General features: G+C 41.4%; 2 protein-coding genes across 4 annotated transcripts; one reads left to right on the top strand and one right to left on the bottom strand.

Annotated features, from left to right (window-relative positions):
* Positions 1-7,930, bottom strand: wdr20b (WD repeat domain 20b). Its single transcript, XM_051071962.1, is given in 4 exon segments — positions 1-2,538; positions 2,541-3,582; positions 3,742-3,924; positions 6,310-7,930. Coding segments are annotated over 4 exon segments (1,899 nt in total). The 5' UTR covers positions 6,559-7,930; the 3' UTR covers positions 1-2,113.
* Positions 7,931-8,568: 638 nt separating this feature from the next.
* hsp90aa1.1 (heat shock protein 90, alpha (cytosolic), class A member 1, tandem duplicate 1) lies at positions 8,569-19,760 on the top strand. Of its 3 annotated transcripts, none has more exons than XM_051071961.1 (11): positions 8,569-8,736; positions 9,714-9,863; positions 15,989-16,355; positions 16,480-16,613; positions 16,724-17,050; positions 17,169-17,334; positions 17,465-17,655; positions 18,163-18,310; positions 18,430-18,698; positions 18,832-19,165; positions 19,302-19,760. In XM_051071961.1, exons 2-11 carry the CDS (start codon positions 9,714-9,716, stop codon positions 19,412-19,414), a joined length of 2,199 nt encoding a protein of 732 aa, XP_050927918.1. In that variant the 5' UTR covers positions 8,569-8,736; the 3' UTR covers positions 19,415-19,760. The 3 variants fall into 3 exon arrangements, with proteins under 3 accessions (XP_050927918.1, XP_018551554.1, XP_018551553.1); XM_018696038.2 differs by lacking the exons at positions 15,989-16,355; positions 16,480-16,613; positions 16,724-17,050; ... (4 more) ...; positions 18,832-19,165; positions 19,302-19,760 and adding exons at positions 10,071-10,436; positions 10,552-10,686; positions 10,809-11,114; ... (4 more) ...; positions 12,503-12,836; positions 12,952-13,382 and having other exon boundaries at positions 8,576-8,736; XM_018696037.2 differs by lacking the exons at positions 8,569-8,736; positions 9,714-9,863 and adding exons at positions 13,724-13,888; positions 15,617-15,766.
* Positions 19,761-21,002: the final 1,242 nt, after the last annotated feature.

Below are 21,002 nucleotides of genomic sequence, written 5' to 3'. Positions count from 1 at the left end.
GTCTGTCAAAGCTGTTTTAATAGGCGTCACATGGAGGAAAAGGCTCCCACTGTTAAAATCCTCACTCTTCCTTTGTGGGTGCTTTTAAAAAAAAAAAAAAAAAAAAAAGAAACACCCTCACCTCAAGCACTCACACCACCATCAAGTTCTGACATTAGTCAGTTGGTTTTCAACACAGTGTCAAAAGTTTGTTCACAAGTTCAGCATCAGTTCAGTAATTATTACTCACAATAGCAGGAGTCACAGATTTCAGCCCTGTCTGCAGAACATGGTTGTCAGTCTTATTTGTTAGTTGAAGTGAATTCACACGCATGTTGATGGATGGGACTGGTGCTAACGGGCGAGGGGGGCGGGGGAACTATGCCAGCGTTAGTCTTCCTGTGGTTTACCTGAGCTCGGAGTGATGGCTGAATTAGACCGCTGCGTCTGCGCCCTACCTGCCTATGTGTAAAAGGAATCTGCAGCGACAGGCTAGCTAGCATTCAGCACTACCTGTTAGATAAGAGGATTTCATAGATCTCCTATACCAAACGTTTCATTAATAAAAATACACCTGAATTCTCTTTATGTACAACAGAAAAGAAACATTTTCACCTGCATATTCAAGATTCATTTTTAATATTAGGTATAGACTTTCTGTATTAGAAATATCACTATTTTCTGAAATGAGGATCTTTCAACTAATGTAATAATGATCGTTTCACCCATAAATCATTGAAGTACAATATTTACATATAATACAGAGCCCATTTAATCTGAAACAATATTAAAATAAATGTTCAATAGATACAAAGGTTTTTAATTCTATTTATATTTCAACCTTGTCAAGGAGTCCTTACACACTCCAAAAATGTAAAGCCATTCTCCTCTAACAAACTATTAAGTGCAAACAACTTTTTTTTCCATATAAAAAACTATGATTGCAGCATCCAGCGTTGAGACATTAGGAAATAACGCGCCGTTTCCCCAAGTGCTTCCAAAGCTGTCTTCAAAATATTTTGCTTGTGTTCCACCGTCATGAATTCAAAATGGGAAGAAAGAAAAATAAAAACAAGAGAACAACAACAAAAGAAAATCTGTGCAAAATACACTTTTAAGTGTGATACCTCTGATTGAAATATTTGTGAAGGAAGTAAAAAGCTCCAGTCTCTCTTGAGCAGGCGTGTGAGGAATGTGGCTGCACAAGGGATCGCCCAGGAGGTTGAAGAAAAAAAAAAAGAAAAGAAAGAGACTTGGCATCAGGGATATGCTGCTGCTCTAAAACAATCCCTCATCTTATTCCCTTTATCTGTGAGTACATTTGAAGAAACAAAATACAGGAAATATGACCGAATTAAACCCACACACAAGGCTAGGTTGAGGCATTACCACAATGTTTACACCGTGTCTAGTCTTTGAAGAACTACAGGCACAAAGGATTGGGTATGACAGTTTGTTATTTTCAGACTAGACATGACTTGATATGACCATGGATGTAACAGTGAGCCAGTCAACCCCTCAGTGAGCCAGTCAACCCCTCCCATAAACCTCCTGGGTGATTTAAAGCTTGGCCTTTTACTTCCAAATAGCACCCTTTTTACCCCCCTAGACAAAAGGGGGTCAAGTTTCTAACCCTGGCTTGGCCAACATCGGTTACCTAAACACGAGCAGTGACACAAAAGAGAGCATCTGGGTGGCTGTAGTGATGAGAATGAGGGTGACACTGGAGGTCATGTGGTGTGTGACAGTGTGCGAAGAAGCGCTGCAGGGCCTTGGCCTTGGTCATCCCCGTCTCTGTTGCATGGAGCTGTCATTAGCAGCACCAGCACTGGGGCTATACTACTGTTCCACTGGGGGAGTTGGCTGGGTTGTTTTGAGATGATAGCAATCCCTGTGGAGAGACAGATAACACACACATTGATAACAAACAACAGTGTAATGTGAACGTAATAAAAGAGGCAAACTAGTGAGGCCATGAGGTTTACTGTTGGAAGAAGCTGTGCTTGTAATGCTGAGGGTTTAGAATAAATCTGGCATGGAATAACCAAAACCTTTGGCTTCACATAGTAGCATTAACAGCTTCTGAATGCAGCTAGAAAATGCCTGAACTAGAAGCAATGTGAGTTGAGAGGTGTCACATGACAGTATCCGCAAGAGGCCTGTCACTCACCACTTTCCCAGGCCTAGCCCATGTGCAAACGAAACCCTCCTGACAGGCTGTTACCAGACAGTCCTCAAGGAAGATTAACACAGTGAGTCTCTCGTGAGCGATCTTCTTGCACACTAGCGGCTCGAGCAGTGGCACTTCATCCATGCGCGGGCACAGCGTGGTGCCCAGAGTCTTAGCTGCGTCAGCTTTTGCCGTCCGTGATGAGCTAAGCTGGTTGAGCTTGTCACTGCTCTTGCTGCTTATGTGACCCATGCTGTGGTTTCGTTTGTGGTCCTTCTCGTGGCGCTCCTTGCGCGAGTCGTGTAACGACAGCGTTGCAAACTTGCTGACTCCGGTGGCAATGAAAGCACTGTCAATGATGCTGTTGCCCTTGGTCGTGGTTGTGGTGTGGTGGTGGTGGTGGTGGTGGTGGTGTTGCTGCTGTTGCTGCTACTGCCTGTGTGACTGTTGGGGGTGCTGCCCCCTGCTGGGTTGGATGAGTGTGGCAAGCTATTGGACCGAGGCAGGGTGCCAGGGAGGGAGTTAGCTGGGTTACCACTGGAGCTACTATTGCTCACATTGTCTTTACCATTGGTGCCACTGGGATTAGTGGTGGTGGATACAGTAGTAGTAGTTTGTCCAGTGGCTGGGGGGCTTGTGGCACTCATAACATTAGTGTGAGTCCTAGTGCGGGACAGTGGGAGGTGAGGAAAGAGAATGTCCTCCGTAAGGTCCCACAGACAGAGCTGGGTATCCTGGCCCACTGAGCCAAATCTGTAGGTCACACTAACAGGCCTACTGTCTGTAGAGTTTCTCTTAGAAAGGCGAGAATGAGCACTATTTGCTCTGTCCCGGCCTGCACCAAAGTGAATCTGCTCATGGAAGTCCTCATCACTACCACTGAACTCAGCAGGGGGGTCACCATCCTCCACACTGGTTGTACAGTGGTCAAATGCCACCACACTCACCCATGACTTGTGACCGTGCCCCCGTGCGATCACTCTGCAGTCTGAAAATGACCACACCGTCACCAGGTCGTCCTCCCCTCCAGCAACAATATATCGTCCATCTGGGCTCCAGCACACACACAGTAAGCCACCAAAGTAGCTTTTCATTGTTCCGTGGAGCTCTGCCGCGTCGAAACCAAATACCCGCAGGAAGCCGTCCTGGCTCGCACAAGCCAGAAACTTGCCATCCGGGGAGAAGGCAAACTCATTGAGCGCCCCTTCACCCACTGTCCAGCGTAGTAACGGGTTACGAGCAGACTTGCTCTTGCAGGTATGCACCGCGTAGTTTTCACCCTGCTTAAGGAGCTGGTAGTGAGGTGCCGTGGTGCCACAGGTGTTTTCCACGTTGTACAGGTACATGCTGCCACTGGAGTGAGCCACCAGGAACAGGCTCTCTGAACCAGGGACCCATCGTACACACGTTACTCTTGACTTGTCTATAAGTCTCTGGAGAGGGACAAACAAAGAAACAGAGAGAGAACAAAGAGACTGGTCAGTTAGTTACTCCATCACTGCAGTAACTGATTTTGTTGGACTAAAACAAAAACATAATGAAAGTATGGGTAAATACAAGTTGTTTCCAAAACAATGCTGACTAGAACCCACCTCTTCATTGAAGAGTTTGCTGGTTTCCTTCTTTATTGGGTCTATGAGCTGCACCTGGCCTGCTGAGAAGCCTACCAGCAGGGAAACGCTCTCTGCTGTAGCTGTGAGTGGGTTGAAATCATGACACGTGGGCTGCGTTCCTTTGTATATCCTCTTGTCTATGGGCTTACTAAGATCAGCAGCCTAGAATGATAACAAATACACACAGATGAACACACTTTAAACATAACAGTAATTCTTTTCTATTTGTAGCAACTGCCATATTGACAACATCATAAAACACATGATTGTGATAGACATTTACTTGGCAACTATTTACTTTGATTAAAATAAAACCTAATTGCGATTGCTCCTCCAAGGTGACCTCTAATATGTGGTTACTTTAGTTTTTCCCCAGAGATTTCTCATACAGGAAGACTGACACACACTGTATCTATATTTCAGTCACAGTAAAAATAAAACACCAAGCCTATAAATTAGATGATTCTCTCAAACATCCCCAGGGGACAACTTATCCCAGATCAGAATGCCAGAAATAGGGTCAATTAAACTCTTAGTCTACAGAAAAATACCACCTCTGAATACTTGCTGGGGACCAGTATCTCAAAAGCGGTGTCTACAAAGTGCCAACCCAATGTTCCTGGTGCGTGATAATAATGGATTGTGAAACATGAGAGAGCGGGGAGAAGAAGACCTCTTCAGGCAGATAATGTAGCTTAACTGTAAAGTTAATGTCTTCCAACAACAGGTGGCTGAGGGTACATCAACATAATTTACAGGCATAACACCGTGAAGCTTTAAGAAATTAAAAACTGTGGTGTTTCAAGTTTATACAAGGCACATGTCAAAAGTTTAACCTTGTCAGCTTTTATCCTCTCTGAAAAATTCAGAACAGAATTGTTAACCTGTTGGGTACCAGGCACCTTGGATTTAGCACTGGACCAATCCAAATGTGATTTTTGGGACAGCTTCACGCTTTATTGCGGCAACTCTCTACTTTGGTGCATTGAAGGAGGCAGAGAGAACGCTTCAGGAATATAAAAGCTGTCAGTATTGTCAGAGAGAGACAGCTCTGAATAAAATAAGGATCTTTAATAGACTTTAACAATTCTCTCACACACAAGTGCTACACTGATGCTAAGCTTGATTTATAGGCTATCAAAGTATTTTACACAATCCTGAGAATTCATTAAGAAAAATCACTCCATAACAGTGTCTCAACAACAAGCAAGACAGCTCAAAGATTAATCTAAAGAGTGACGGGTTTAAACAACCCAAGACTTGCTCAGTCTAGATCCTGGGTTGCTGTGTCTGCTTTGGTTAGAAATGGAAGGAATATTGCCAGCGAAGTTCAGCTGCTCAATGAAAATCCACATAACAGTAATTAAATTAAATCACAGTAATTAAAACACATGCTGGGTCTGGACTACTGGTTATGTACAACAGTTTGATTCTGTAGGTCAACTCAGTGAGGGAAGTGACTGTTTAATATTAGAATCAGAGACAGAACACTAAAATAAATGCAAGAAGAGACAGACAATGAACAGATATGCAGTGTTGTTTCTGCACCTACTAAGTAGGCCACACACACTAATGTAAACAACTTGTCCAATAGTTCACATCAACAATAAGGCAAAATGACTTCTTACACTAACATAGTCCATTTCTGACCTCGATCTTTCAAATAACAGCCTCTCTTTGAACGCTCTCATTTGCTGTGCTGTCAAAAGTGTTAATAACCATGCTAACTCATTACTTGACTTCACGTCAATAATTCAAAAATCAAATACTCTGTTGACTCTGTCTTTGGCTGGTTTGACTCCAGGCCTAGAGAGGGAGAGATGTAAAATTATTGCCAATCACTCTCATGGTTTCTGTAAGACTATATCCCAATAAAGGGCTTCAGAGACAACCACATCATCAGCCTGATGACCACTGCCACTGTCACCAGTCCTGCTAAACAAGACCAAATGTGGCTTGCTGCAATGACATCACCACTGTGTACAAACCATACACTGAATCACGTTGCATCACATCCAAACCCTGACAGCAGAGTGCACAGATTATTACATCACGAATAACAAACACTCCTCTCTTCCACTCCAACAGCTTACACTGTGAACAGTTAGTTCTGTAACGGGAACAAAGCTGACACTGCTGGTGAGCACTGATGACAACTTGTCACTCGCATAGAGGTTTACCATGAGAACGAGGATAAACAAACACATCAGAAGAGACATGACACGACAAGCCTTTTCACACGTTAGCCAGTTCACTGGAAAATCTCATGCCACAGCTTGTCGCAGAGAACTCAAATAACTGGAAGACTCTGAAGTGCACACAAGTCTCGTCGAAGCAAAAACAACAACTGTGGCGATGTTAGCTAAGAATGCTAATTAGCTCCTAACTTAGCTAGGTCTGCTACATGGCCTTGTCTTGACAATCTGCGCACTTCAATGACAGGAGCTAAGAGAGTTGACAGCCAAGACGCAACACGTTTCAAGATCCCAACTCAATGGGCTGCTCCTGGACAGCGCGGGCTTCGTCGCTCCAGTCGAGATTGTTTACCTTTCTCACGCCTTTGTAGATATAAAAGTACAGTTCCCGGCCCACATTGAAACAGATCCTGTCGCCGTTGCCGGACTGGTCGTTTACATTGACGAAGGAGACCTTAACAGGATTGGAGCCCTGCGAGTTGAAAGGCACCCTGTTCGGGCGGCTGTATTCGGAGTGAGTGAGGAGTTTGTAGACGCCTTCTCGTGTGGTGAATTGAGTTTTAATTTCGTTCATCTCCTTCCCTCCTCCCTCCGCCGCCATCTTGGAAATTGGCGTTCATTCTTGTCCCGGCCCCGGATGTTAGCGACAGCGCATGCGTCGAACGGTTGAAGTCCGGCAGCCATGCGTGCAGAGAAGTATAGGTCATGTGAGACAAAACTAGAAAGATAAACAGAGGGTATCACGGTAGGAGCCGGCTTTAAACACGGCAACCCGTTTTTAATAGACGAGTAATTTATAATTAATTAATTTGACAGACACAATGCATCCATTTGACTCTGTTTCTTTAAAAAAAACCCTGAACTAATCATGGAATAACACGCAGAATATCTACGGAATATTACCAATGCAGAAAATGCGTGCAAATTAAACGGCAACATAAAAACGCAGTTGTGCAGAAAATACAAATCGCGAATATACAAGGATATGTTTAGAGTTAGCCTACTGAAACAGTGTTTTCTCTACTCAGGAAACAATGCAAAAATAAACAAACGAAATGCAGAAAACTACCACTAAGTAGACTATTGTTAAGTTAGCTTAGTTCACACAAGCATGAACTCACCATCTTAGTCTACAAACTGTTTAAATTATGGGGACCCTGGCTGGCTCTCAGAAAATATCATCTTACGGTGATTGCAACAGTTCTCCATGTTTCTCAGTTACATGGACAGTCAGCTTCTAGTAGTGTCTGCAATCACCTGGAAACATTTGGATTACATAACAGAAATAGCAAGTGTAATACACTGCCATCTTCTGGTCAGCTGAAGTCACTAACACCCACACTGGACCAGAGAATTCTAGTCTTTTACCGTACGCTCTGTTTACTGTGTAATCCCACATTTTTTTTCAGTACACTGCAATACTATGGATAACATGCACCATTTCTCTATACCTTCCACTTGTGGTTCGTAGAGCTTCCGTTGACAGACCATATGTCTAACAAATTTGCAAATTCTAATGATATGTAATTATTATTTATATTTTATAATAGAATTCCTGGGTTCCTCATTTAGCCATGTCACACCTGTGTTCAAGAATTTAGCCACATTTCATAACACTGGGAAAGTGTTCGTGCCCCCTTGTCTTCCCAGTTATATGACTGGAATACACATCAAGATTGTCCAGTGTATTTCAGCCTTTAATAAATTGTTGATTAATTCGTTATTAGCTTCATTATTATAGTCTCAGTAAATGATATAATAAATCTTCTAATTATCATTAAATGGTAGTAAATGGCAGAGCCTCCAAACTAGGGCCTGTCGATTTTCTTCATATTATCCCACATGTTGTCTGTGGTCATTGGACTAAAGCAAGCTGAATATCAGGCAGAATAGCTTTAAATTTAAAGATGCTTTACAATTGTGGCTCATATACTCTGGAAAATCTAAAGATAAAGATAAAGATTATGTTAAACTCTATTCACTGATCAAGGCCTTGAGATGCAGCTGAACGTTCTGGAAAAAAATCAGTAAATGGACCTTGTGCAAGAATTCTTTGTCAAACCGTCATTTAAAATGTATTATCATTACTTATGTTTAAAGGTATGACATAAATCCTTGCAGAAAGAGAATCTGAGGGGCTATTTCCTTTCATGTGTATCTCAGCTTCTCTGAAATGTGCTGCACATGAGCTTTTGCCTGTCCTAACATATGTGAAACCTTTGAAATTCACCCCAATCTTGGATGCCAAAAAAAGACATGGCCCTGCTGTCCATAGGAAGCCCTATGGTGTGTGTGTGAGTCCATGGGGCACCATGACAGCAGCTGATAGCACAGGCAATGCACAGCAGCTGTGACGCTTACAGGGGGGTATGGAGCCCACCAGCCAGACAAGCTATCAGGAAAGCTCTTGTTGTGAGTGACAGGCACTCCTTGTGACTCTGCAGCCCTATAAGGACACATAAACTTGGGGCTCTGGTGTTTCACCCACCCGCCTTCCCGGCCTTTTTCTAACCCCCACCCCCCTTACTGTCGTGAGCGTATCTTCCAGAAGCTTCTGAATGGGAGCTTCGAGAAACCACCCCTTAAGTATAAAAAGACACCGGCATGACGTGGGGTCTGCATAGAGTCAAAAGATACTTACTTGAACACACCAAGAGAGACTTACTGCCGCAGCAGCAGCGAAGCACGCATTTGGAGCTCTTCAAGAAGAGAAGGACAGCTCAGTAATACATCTGACGACTATCTACAAGAAGTGACAGAAGACAAGATTATACACAAGGTAAGACTGGGATACCTAAAATCAAATACAACTGTGCTTTTGCATTACAATCTAAATGAAATTTTTAAATTTAACAGTAAATTTAAATTTAAATTAAATTGAACAGTATATTGGATGCTTAAATGGTAGGAACAGATGCAGAGAGGCAGAAATACTTCCTACTCAAAGGGTTACATACAAAAAAGGAGAACAAATCAAATGATAGAAATGCACAAACCGCACAAACATAAATTAAAGAACTCTTGATTCAGTTTTTTAATATCAGTTATTAATGTGGAAGAATAGTGTCTTTACTATAAGTATCTTTGTGAGACTGTAACATGCAAGGAGCACATGGCAAACAGGGTGACCCTGAGAGTGAGCGCAATGGTGAATGGGCAGGAACACCAGTTGGCACAAAGAGCAGATGCAGCACATTTGCATCTTAGTGCAGTAACACTAGTATAAAAAAAACATATCACATCTGAATGCAATGGAATTGAATGGATCAAAACTTTTGTACTTTTAATTTATTCATTCATTCATCTTGAATATAAATTACTAAAGAATTGAAGAAATGTTACTATAAGGTAGAAATGTTTTATGATCAATATATATACCTCATGGAAATATATAAAAGATCATCATTGCTCTCTTGTTAAAGACCAAACTTATTTTTTCTTCTATCTTTGAATTGCAAGCTCCTACTCCTTCCTTTAACAAAAAGGTGTTAAATGACACATGTTGAAACTGTTGGGGGTTGGGAGAAGCATCAGAGCTCCACCCATTTTCCCAAATAGCAAGTCTTTGATTGACAGAAGGAACATGTGTTCATCTAGCATCAGCAGTAGCTATGCCCCTCTGGTCATGTGGCTGTCTGTAACAAGAAGGGAAAAGGAGGAAATAAACACATAAAAGAAAAATGTATTTAAGTAAAATAGTGTGTTTCCAGAATAAGATTTTATCAAATATAATGTTTTTTTTTTGTTTTTTTTTAGATGCCTGAGAGTGCTGGACACGTTATGGAGGAGGAAGTGGAGACCTTTGCCTTCCAGGCTGAGATTGCTCAGCTTATGTCTCTTATTATTAACACTTTCTACTCAAACAAAGAGATCTTCCTTAGAGAGCTCATCTCCAACTCTTCAGATGTAAGTAAAATCAGATCAGAATCAGAATAATTTATTAATCAGCAATTTATTACCATGTGTTTCTCTGTAATATATATATATATATATATATATATATATATTATATTATATTTTATATTTATATATTATATATATATATATATATATAAGAAACTGTTACATTTAGGGAAGCATCACTATTTTAACATGCTTATCCCTTCTGGGCAGGCCTTGGACAAAATCAGATATGAAAGCTTGACAGACCCCAGCAGACTTGAGTCCTGCAAGGAGTTGAAAATTGAAATCAGGCCTGACCTGCACGCTCGCACCCTGACTCTGATCGACACAGGTATCGGCATGACCAAGGCCGATCTGATCAACAACCTTGGCACGATTGCTAAATCCGGCACCAAGGCTTTCATGGAGGCTCTGCAGGCTGGAGCTGACATCTCCATGATCGGTCAGTTCGGTGTGGGTTTCTACTCTGCCTACCTGGTGGCAGAGAAGGTGACGGTCATCACCAAGCACAATGATGACGAGCAGTATGTGTGGGAGTCTGCAGCTGGAGGCTCATTCACCGTCAGACCTGATACCTGGTATGTTTTATTTCCCTCACTGGTATATTACTCCATTTAATAATTTGAACGATGAATATAATGAGACTCATTACCTGGCACTGCTCTCATTATTGATATTATTGTTCATTTTAGGAGAGTCTATTGGCAGAGGCACAAAAGTGATCCTTCACCTCAAGGAAGATCAGACAGAATACTGTGAGGAGAAGCGCATCAAAGAAGTTGTAAAGAAGCACTCACAGTTCATTGGCTACCCTATTACACTTTATGTAAGTTATTATAACGGCCTATCAGCAGTAAGAATCAAACTTAAGACCTAATAATAACCATTTCAACAATGATAGTGACACAAAAATTCCTAAACCACCACTCTTTTTTAAATATATTTAAGGTGGAGAAGACAAGGGAGAAAGAAGTGGACCTTGAGGAGGGAGAGAAGGAAGAGGAAGTTGAGAAAGAGGCTGCTGAGAACAAGGACAAACCAAAGATTGAGGACGTTGGCTCAGACGAGGATGAAGACACAAAGGACGGCAAGAACAAGAGGAAGAAGAAGGTCAAGGAAAAGTACATGGATGCTCAGGAGTTGAACAAGACCAAACCTATCTGGACCCGTAACCCAGATGACATCACCAATGAAGAGTACGGAGAGTTCTACAAGAGTCTCACCAACGACTGGGAGGACCACCTGGCTGTCAAGGTAAGCTAAATTGCAACCCGTATACCATGTTATCATCACCTACTGTTGTACTTTCAAGCTAATAAATTCATACCTACATCTTGTCTCTGCAGCATTTCTCAGTGGAGGGTCAGCTGGAGTTCCGCGCCCTGCTCTTCGTGCCCAGAAGAGCTGCATTCGACCTCTTTGAAAACAAGAAAAAGAGAAACAACATCAAGCTTTATGTGCGCAGGGTCTTCATTATGGACAACTGTGAGGAGCTGATTCCAGAGTATCTCAGTAAGTAACATATTATTAATATATATTACTACTGACTGATTTTTCTAAGATATAAATGATGACCTATGCATTCTAGCTCTCATAATTAATATTAATTAGTTTAATTATCATGTTTTCATGCATAAGAAATTAATTTTGTCTGGCTTTTGATGGTTAAGCCGTTTTCATCTTCTCTATACAGATTTCATCAAGGGTGTGGTGGACTCTGAGGATCTGCCCTTGAACATCTCCAGAGAGATGCTGCAGCAGAGCAAGATCCTGAAGGTCATCCGCAAGAACCTGGTCAAGAAGTGCCTGGAACTTTTCACTGAACTTGCTGAAGACAAGGACAACTACAAGAAGTACTATGAGCAGTTCTCCAAGAACATTAAGGTAGTTTGATCCAGCTGCATTAATTAATAACCTTAACCCTCCAGATGAAATGTGTGAATGACATATTGAGGTTGAATTTCAGTGTTAGTGACACATTATTTCACTTTTTAGCTCGGCATCCACGAGGATTCACAGAACAGGAAGAAACTGTCTGAGCTGCTGCGCTACTACACCTCAGCCTCTGGAGATGAGATGGTTTCCCTGAAGGACTATGTTTCTCGCATGAAGGACAACCAGAAACACATCTACTACATCACAGGTTAGCTATTCAACTTGAATTTCATTCTTTTTATACTTTCACTTAAAAATCTCTTACATGTGATTTAGTAATTAACATGTGGATTCAATTAATCTAAATTACCATCCACAGGTGAGACCAAAGACCAGGTGGCCAACTCTGCCTTTGTGGAGCGCCTTCGCAAAGCCGGCCTGGAGGTCATTTACATGATTGAGCCAATCGATGAGTACTGTGTCCAGCAGCTGAAGGAGTACGATGGCAAGAACCTGGTTTCAGTCACCAAGGAAGGCCTGGAGCTGCCTGAGGATGAGGATGAGAAGAAGAAGCAGGAGGAGCTCAAAAATAAATTTGAGAACCTTTGCAAGATCATGAAAGACATTCTCGACAAGAAGATTGAAAAGGTAATGGAAACAGCAGAATAATCATATCATCTGTTTTAATGCTCCAGTAATATTACGCAAATACATTATGGCCAGTTTTGTTTAATCATGACAATAATTTCACATTTCATTATTGACAGGTTGTAGTTTCAAACCGCTTGGTGGCTTCCCCCTGCTGCATTGTTACCAGTACCTATGGCTGGACAGCTAACATGGAGAGGATCATGAAGTCTCAGGCTCTGAGAGATAACTCCACCATGGGCTACATGACAGCTAAGAAGCACCTTGAGATCAACCCCCTGCATCCAATCATTGAGACCTTGAGGGAGAAGGCAGAGGCTGACAAGAATGATAAGGCTGTTAAGGACCTGGTCATCCTCCTGTTCGAGACTGCCTTGCTGTCCTCAGGATTCACACTGGAGGACCCGCAGACACACGCCAACCGCATCTACAGAATGATCAAGCTTGGTCTCGGTAAGTTTTTCCTCCCTGACTGCTGACATTACATTACAGGAATTCATCGTCATCATTTGTTTATTATACATTAATAAGGATATTTGGTTGCTCATGAATGCATTCTCATTCACAGGCATTGATGATGACGATTCTGCAGTTGAAGACATCATTCAGCCTGCTGATGAAGACATGCCAGTCTTGGAAGGAGATGAAGACACATCAAGAATGGAGGAAGTTGACTAAAATACTCAGAAGACTCTTTCCTGCTTTCTTAATTTTTATTTTTGTAAGATATATTGCTTCTTCAAGTAGACATTTAATTCTAACACAATTCAAATTTCTTAAGCAGTATTAACTAGTCATTACAAGTTAATTAATGGAATTAATGCGGGCCACAGTGTGGCTTAGTCTACATTACATCAGCTGATTATTTAAAACTACTGACAGCCATTAAGAGTAATATAAAGTCACTGGTAATTTGACTTATGTCTCTTTTTGTAACTATCACATTTTTTATGAAATGTATTCAAATTTATAATAAAATGTATTCAGAAATGAGATAAATGGTGTCTCTGACTGAGTGTATTGCATGCTGAATTTCACTGCTTTGTTTAATTTCTACAAATTATAAATGGTTGAAAAGAGATATTCACATAACGAGGTGAGATAACTTTCATTTAGAAACTCATTCTGTTTTACTCGATGTTCTGGAATTTTCAGTGAGCACCCATTCATTCTAGTTTCTCTATCACCATGCCTTCCTCACTCGGCTCAGCCTCCCCTTCTTTAATCCAGCCTCCTCCAGCCAATAATGGACAGAGAGGCGTATGCACTCATCATGATTGACAGTCCACCAGACCTGTCAGCGACCACCACCGGGCTGTAGCGAGGAGGATTCCAGATGGTTCTGGAAGCTCAGGTCAGGATTTCTCGAACGCTCGCACGGAGAGGGTACAAAAGCGGCACCGCTCTCCTGTCTCTGCGAGAAACCCTTTCAGCCGGGTTGTCTGCGACTTCGGAACGACCTTTTCGCATTTCTCACTGAAGTTTTCGACACACTGAGGACCAAGGTAAATGAATGAATTATTATTATTATTTAATTATAGGAAGACGCCAACTGATAAAATACATTATTACATACTTTGACATTCATGGTAGCTAATGTTAGCTTCGATGTTTTAAAGCTATCGCTTAGCCGGTTGTCATCGAAGCTGACATTTTATTACATGACAATAATGGCAAAGTATTCTGGCATGCATGGATGATGAGTTTAGTGAAGGCAAAATCAAGTCTATGGAATCTACATCGTGTATTAACTAGCTAATAACAATGCAATAACCTTAGGCCTGTCATTTTTTGATATTCCCATATCAAGATTTACATTGGTAGTGAGGGAGGGGTTCCCCTGGAAAATCAGCTGTATTTGCACATTTAAAAACTTTCCTCCAGCATTATCTTGGCAACTATCCCGCCCACATTACCTTTGCCTTGCTCGACAGCAGCCACATGGACCACATGTTGTATTCGTGGTGCACTTGTAAGGCAGGTATTATATTAAGCAGGCGCTCAACTCAATGATCCTTAATCAGATTTCCTGAGCAGAGAGATCTCTCTTAGATTTTCTGCACATGCCATCTCCTGTCGTGACAGTCATTCACTGTAAGATCAATGAAGAATAGAGCGATCAATTAACAGCACCTCCTCAGATGGTTCAGAGGAGGTGCTTTCGATTCCTATGGAAACTGCTAGAGAGTTCTGTTCTCCTTTTGGTACCTTCTAGAAACTTGCATTTCGCCTGGGAAACCAGCAGGTGGAGTCATTTTTGCTGATGCTAATACAGTATGTAATTCTAGCCACGTGCTCCTCTCTGATCAACCAATTAGGAATCCTGTCATTAACAGTATAACAACACATGCAATTGCGCTGTCAGTATTTACCTAAAATGTGTGATGAAATATATTAATTCATCACTGAGGTCTCAGTTGTAAAATTAGTAGAAACTGTTTGGGACTACATAGATTTTTAAAATATGCTGAATACAATTAACACACTACATAATTTGCATATACTTTTTAATTGCATGCCTGCTCTCCACAATATTAAAAACTTATTATATAACTTGCCCACAGGCAGAAGCAGGTGGATTTAGTCTCTTTTGCCAAAGATGGATTATAGAGAGGTGAAGCAGTGAGCAGAGCTGGACAGTCTGTCACACCACCTGCCTGCACTAATAGGTGCATGCTCACACATAACCTCACTGCTTCTTCAGGGAACTGATGTTAACTGTCAACTGATTATTTGACATCAACAGATATACATTCTGCAATATCAGGGCCATGTAAGAAGCACTGACATTATGCCAGATAAGGCAGTTATTGAGAATGGTGGTGTTGATTCCTTAGTATAATATTGTATGGTGTAACTCTTACGACTTGCACATTACCTGAGGGCGATTGGCAATGCCAGCGTAGTGAGTCACTGCGCTGCACCCGATTCACAGACCAGTGAGCATGATCATGCGCACAGGCTCTTAACATGTCTGGTTAACTGCAGAAATGAAATGAGAACAAGCACGATTATTTGGCCAAAATGTAGTCTTATGAAAGCGTGCACAGATATTGATTATGGCAATGCAGTCAGCGCTCTTATTGAAATCAAATAATTGTGTAGGCCTGTGTAAATTGTGCTTAGGGGAGACTTGCTGCCAGCTAATAGGACACACCATTTATTTCATGCATGTGTAATCCATGAGGTATGCACATTATAAAAAGAAATATTAATTTGTCCCCTCTGCTTAGATGCCTGAATCACACGACCAACCAATGGAGGAGGAGGCTGAGACCTTTGCATTCCAGGCTGAGATTGCTCAGCTGATGTCCCTGATCATCAACACTTTCTATTCCAACAAAGAGATCTTCCTCAGAGAGCTTATCTCCAACTCTTCAGATGTAAGTTGCCATTGTATTACCTAAACCATTGTATTAACTAAATTTGTTTCCCTTGTCCCATGTTGTGTTCAGACTGTTTAATCTAGCTTGTTTTTAAAGGGAAGTATTGTTATATTTTGTGATTATAATGCATGGTAATATGCTGAAAACCTAGGAATAAAAAATGACACATACTGCATAATCTGAAGCAGTCATTTAATATCTGTTTTTTTTTCCCTCCAGGCTCTGGACAAAATCCGCTATGAAAGTCTCACTGACCCCTCCAAGCTGGACACTGGCAAAGACCTCAAAATCGAAATCATTCCCAACAAAGAGGAGCGCACCCTTACCCTGATTGACACAGGTATCGGCATGACCAAGGCAGACCTGATCAATAATCTGGGAACAATTGCAAAATCTGGCACCAAGGCTTTCATGGAGGCTCTGCAGGCTGGAGCCGACATCTCCATGATCGGTCAGTTCGGTGTGGGCTTCTACTCTGCCTACCTGGTGGCAGAGAAGGTGACAGTCGTCACCAAGCACAACGACGATGAGCAGTACGCCTGGGAATCCTCTGCTGGTGGCTCATTCACAGTTAAAGTGGACAACTGTAAGTAATGTTACAGCCTTTGTTTTTGTGTTATGGTTAATTAGCAATTAAGTTATAATGTGAAAGAAACAGGAGATGCTAAAGATAACTGTACCTTGCACTTACCCATCTTTTCTCTGTGCAGCTGAGCCAATGGGTCGGGGCACTAAGGTGATCCTGCATCTGAAAGAAGACCAGACAGAATACCTGGAGGAGCGAAGAATTAAAGAGATTGTGAAGAAGCACTCACAGTTCATCGGCTACCCGATCACGCTCTTTGTAAGTACTCATTTGAAATGACTAATACATTGCAATCTTGCAGAAGAACATTTGCATTTAAATATGTGGCAATATGTAGTTGCAGTGATTAATGTGTTATTTTCCTTCAGGTGGAGAAAGAACGTGATAAGGAAGTGAGTGACGATGAGGCAGAGGAGGAAGAGAAGGAGAAAGACAAGGATGATGAAGAGGAGAAGGACGAGGACAAGCCCGAGATTGAGGATGTCGGGTCAGACGAGGAGCACGACCACGACCACGACAAGTCTTCAGACAAAAAGAAGAAGAAGAAGAAGATCAAGGAGAAGTACATTGACCAGGAGGAGCTGAACAAGACCAAACCCCTGTGGACCCGTAACCCAGACGACATCACCAATGAGGAGTATGGAGAGTTCTACAAGAGTCTTACCAATGACTGGGAGGACCACCTGGCTGTCAAGGTGGGTCTCTCAATGATTTGTTTAAATTGCATGAGGTGTTCGTATTGGGTATATTTTACTGCAACAAATTTAATACAACTTGAAAACTGACCTAAAACTCATCTTATTTTCCCCACAGCACTTTTCAGTAGAGGGTCAGCTGGAATTCCGTGCCCTGCTCTTTGTGCCTCGTCGGGCTCCATTTGACCTCTTTGAGAACAAGAAGAAAAAGAACAACATTAAGCTCTATGTGCGCAGGGTCTTCATTATGGATAACTGTGATGAGCTGATCCCTGAGTACCTCAGTGAGTATTAACCCAAGTGTGGAATTACTGGATTAATAATCAGATGGTATTATTTAAATAACAAGTACATGTGTCATCTTAGAAATGTAGATATGTTGCTGACCAGGTTGTCTTCATTCATCCTATACAGATTTCATCAAGGGTGTGGTGGACTCTGAGGATCTGCCCTTGAACATCTCCAGAGAGATGCTGCAGCAGAGCAAGATCCTGAAGGTCATCCGCAAGAACCTGGTCAAGAAGTGCCTGGAACTTTTCACTGAACTTGCTGAAGACAAAGACAACTACAAGAAGTACTATGAGCAGTTCTCCAAGAACATTAAGGTCAGTCACTCTCCTTGCACTGTGCAAGCTGCAAGTTTTTCTAACCTTGTCTCTATCAAATGTTTGGCAGCCACATTATGTGAAAGCCTTGTGCCTTGGTTTACTGTGTTAGTGTCATCACAAAGCAAGCCAAATGTAATCTGGATTCCAGCAGGATAGATGTAACTTTTCCAAGTTTAACTTTACCAAACTTAACAGAACCTTTGGAAGTTTTGTTAATGATCACCTTTGTTCCTCTAACCTTTCACTCAGTAGCCACTGGTCTGATCCTTTGGCCATATTGTCCTAGTGAAAAGCTGCTTTAAGCCTTGGATAGAGCGTCTTACTGCCACCTTCTGTTTACATATAGGCTCTCTGATTGTCAGTGGGTACACCTAATAGGCCAGTATAATGTAATTATTATCTGAGGTAAATTTCAACTGAATTGACATCTACTAGATGCAGCTTTGCTTGCAACTGCTTGTTGCTGACAGTTTGGTGTTTTTTTTTTTGTTTTTTTTTGTTTAGCTCGGCATCCACGAGGATTCACAGAACAGGAAGAAACTGTCTGAGCTGCTGCGCTACTACACCTCAGCCTCTGGAGATGAGATGGTTTCCCTAAAGGACTATGTCACACGTATGAAGGACAACCAGAAACACATCTATTACATCACAGGTGAGGGTGCTCTTCATTTATAAATGGTGTAAAAATGTAAATTGAGAAGCATTTTAGATTGAGGTGAACTGATTTGCTATACATTAATGCATCATGCCATTTTCATATCTGTATTTCAGGTGAGACCAAAGACCAGGTGGCCAACTCTGCCTTTGTGGAGCGCCTTCGCAAAGCCGGCCTGGAGGTCATTTACATGATTGAGCCGATCGATGAGTACTGTGTCCAGCAGCTGAAGGAGTTTGAGGGCAAGAACCTGGTTTCAGTCACCAAGGAAGGCCTGGAGCTGCCTGAGGATGAGGATGAGAAGAAGAAGCAGGAGGAGAAGAAGGCTCAGTTCGAGAACCTGTGCAAGATCATGAAGGACATCTTGGAGAAGAAGGTGGAGAAGGTGAGCAAACAAATAAATTAAACAGCATTCAAACAGTTATGTTTACATGTTGTATACCTTCATATTGTGTATTACTCACATTTGGGGTCTTGAAGCAGAAGATAATTGTGTTCATTCTTGCTTATCTCCACAGGTCACAGTCTCCAACCGACTGGTCTCTTCCCCCTGCTGCATCGTCACTAGCACGTATGGCTGGACGGCCAACATGGAGAGGATCATGAAGGCCCAGGCCCTAAGAGATAACTCCACTATGGGCTACATGGCCGCTAAAAAGCACCTTGAGATCAACCCAGACCACCCCATTGTGGAGACCCTGAGGCAGAAGGCAGAGGCTGACAAGAATGACAAGTCTGTGAAGGATCTGGTCATCCTGCTCTTTGAGACTGCCCTGCTGTCCTCAGGATTTACTTTGGATGACCCACAGACGCACTCCAATCGCATCTACAGAATGATCAAGCTGGGTCTTGGTGAGTATCTGTGTTTTGTTATATTCTTCTTGCAAGTTACTCTAAATTATGGCTGTCAACAAATAATACAATATGTATGTCTAATAATAACTATTTAAAATAATTACCTGGCTTTACTATTGTCTTCCTCCTGTAGGTATTGATGAAGATGATCTGACATCAGATGATGCCACCTCTGCTCCCACTGAGGACATGCCCCCTCTTGAAGGGGATGATGATGACACATCCAGGATGGAGGAGGTGGACTAAACCTGTTTCTATTGCCTACTAGCGCTCTGCAGTAGTGTGCTACAAAACTTCAAGTTTAATGTTGTAAATTAAGCGGGAATGTCCCCACCTTTCAACCCCTTTTTGACCAAGTTCACTTTATTTTCCCCTGCATTGACCATATGCAGCTGAGATCCATTCCTTTTAGAACTTTATTTTTTAAGTTGTCAGTTTTTGTATCTTGAGTTTTATCAGTGCATTTGTTTTTGTATTTATTGGCATTCCAATGATCTTTGTGTGATGTTACTTTACTGTAAATATATGAAAAATTGATACTGTTATTTGAAACGGTGGGACACATAAATAAAAGTTCACCCTGTTAACAAGCCATGTTTTGGTCATCCACACTGAGCATGTAATATATGCAGTTATCAGGTCATATAATAAACACACTGGTGGAAGAAGCAAGAATAATTTTATAACCAAATACAAACTGACTTTTCAGTAAAATGAATGGAGAAAATTACATAATTGGTGGTTCAACGAAAAGACTGTAGCCACAGTGATGTGGATCTTCCGTTGTAGCGTTCATGACACAGATCGTGCTTAGCATTTTAACTCAATTAAAAATGAATAAAAAGGAATTGATTCTTTCAAGGATATTGCTACATACCTGCCCACTAGATCATTCTAGTAGGATTTACAGTCATCAGTGAGGCAGTAACTCTGAAGAAAAGCATTAGTGGTGAGACAGAATGCAATTTCATTACAAGAAAGAATTGCCATCATGATGAGAAGAGGGAACTGGCAGCAAGAAGTCATGATGTCAAGTTACATAAGGCCCCTGTTTAAAGCACCCTAACCCTACAAATAGCAACAGACACTACACTTGTCATAGTAGGAGAGATGCAGGTGTTGCTAATAACTTAATAGTTCTAAGAGCCAGCCTACACAACTAATGAATTCAGACATAATTCATTTTATTCACACCTGTGCTGTGTTGTGAAAAAGCCCATAGTTGGGATGCTGGCATATTAATCTATTGTTTGACACAGAAAATAAGTATTTGATTCTTTGGGGAAAGATCAAAACTGGTGAATACGGTTTCATGAGGAAAAATAGACTTTGTTAAAGACAGTAAATTAATGCAACACTAATGATGCCAGCTACTGCATTTAAACAAGGCTCAAATATTCTAGTGGTAGGTGGATGTTTCCAGCTATAGAAAAACAGGAGTTAGATAAAAACAGGGAACTTAGAATATATAAAGGTCATAATATGCACAGATATGCAAATAGAGGACTCATAAAACAATTACAAGAGTCATACAGTTTCAACATGAGCTACAATGATGCTGTATTTTGTCTTGTACAGTTAATGTCATTTCAAATACTACAGAGTCCAGTGAACATACTCGCAGCCTCATGTATTTTGTATCAGGTGTGTGGTGTATTGTTATTTTCAGCCAATTATTTTTCTGGATTAATAAATAAATCATTTGGTCACATTCAAGAGGTCTAGACCAGTCTGTGATTTTTATTTTATTTTATTTTTTGGCATTTTTAGCTTAAACATGACAACATAGCCAGAGTTTATTATCATATCGTGTATTTACAATCTTTTTTATGTT

The sequence above is a fragment of the Lates calcarifer genome, linkage group LG7_1 (genome assembly GCF_001640805.2).
Source record: "Lates calcarifer isolate ASB-BC8 linkage group LG7_1, TLL_Latcal_v3, whole genome shotgun sequence".
Taxonomy (NCBI): Eukaryota; Metazoa; Chordata; class Actinopteri; family Centropomidae; genus Lates; species Lates calcarifer.
This window is presented reverse-complemented; position numbering and strand designations above follow the sequence as displayed.

What these genes read in the sequence shown, in the direction of transcription:
- hsp90aa1.1 (XM_051071961.1), top strand. Translation starts at nt 9,714, where the DNA reads ATGCCTGAGAGTGCTGGACACGTTATGGAGGAGGAAGTGGAGACCTTT. An exon ending in CACAGTTAAAGTGGACAACT is followed by an intron (nt 16,356 to 16,479) that starts GTAAGTAATGTT and finishes TTCTCTGTGCAG; the next exon opens with CTGAGCCAATGGGTCGGGGC. An exon ending in ACACATCTATTACATCACAG is followed by an intron (nt 18,311 to 18,429) that starts GTGAGGGTGCTC and finishes TCTGTATTTCAG; the next exon opens with GTGAGACCAAAGACCAGGTG.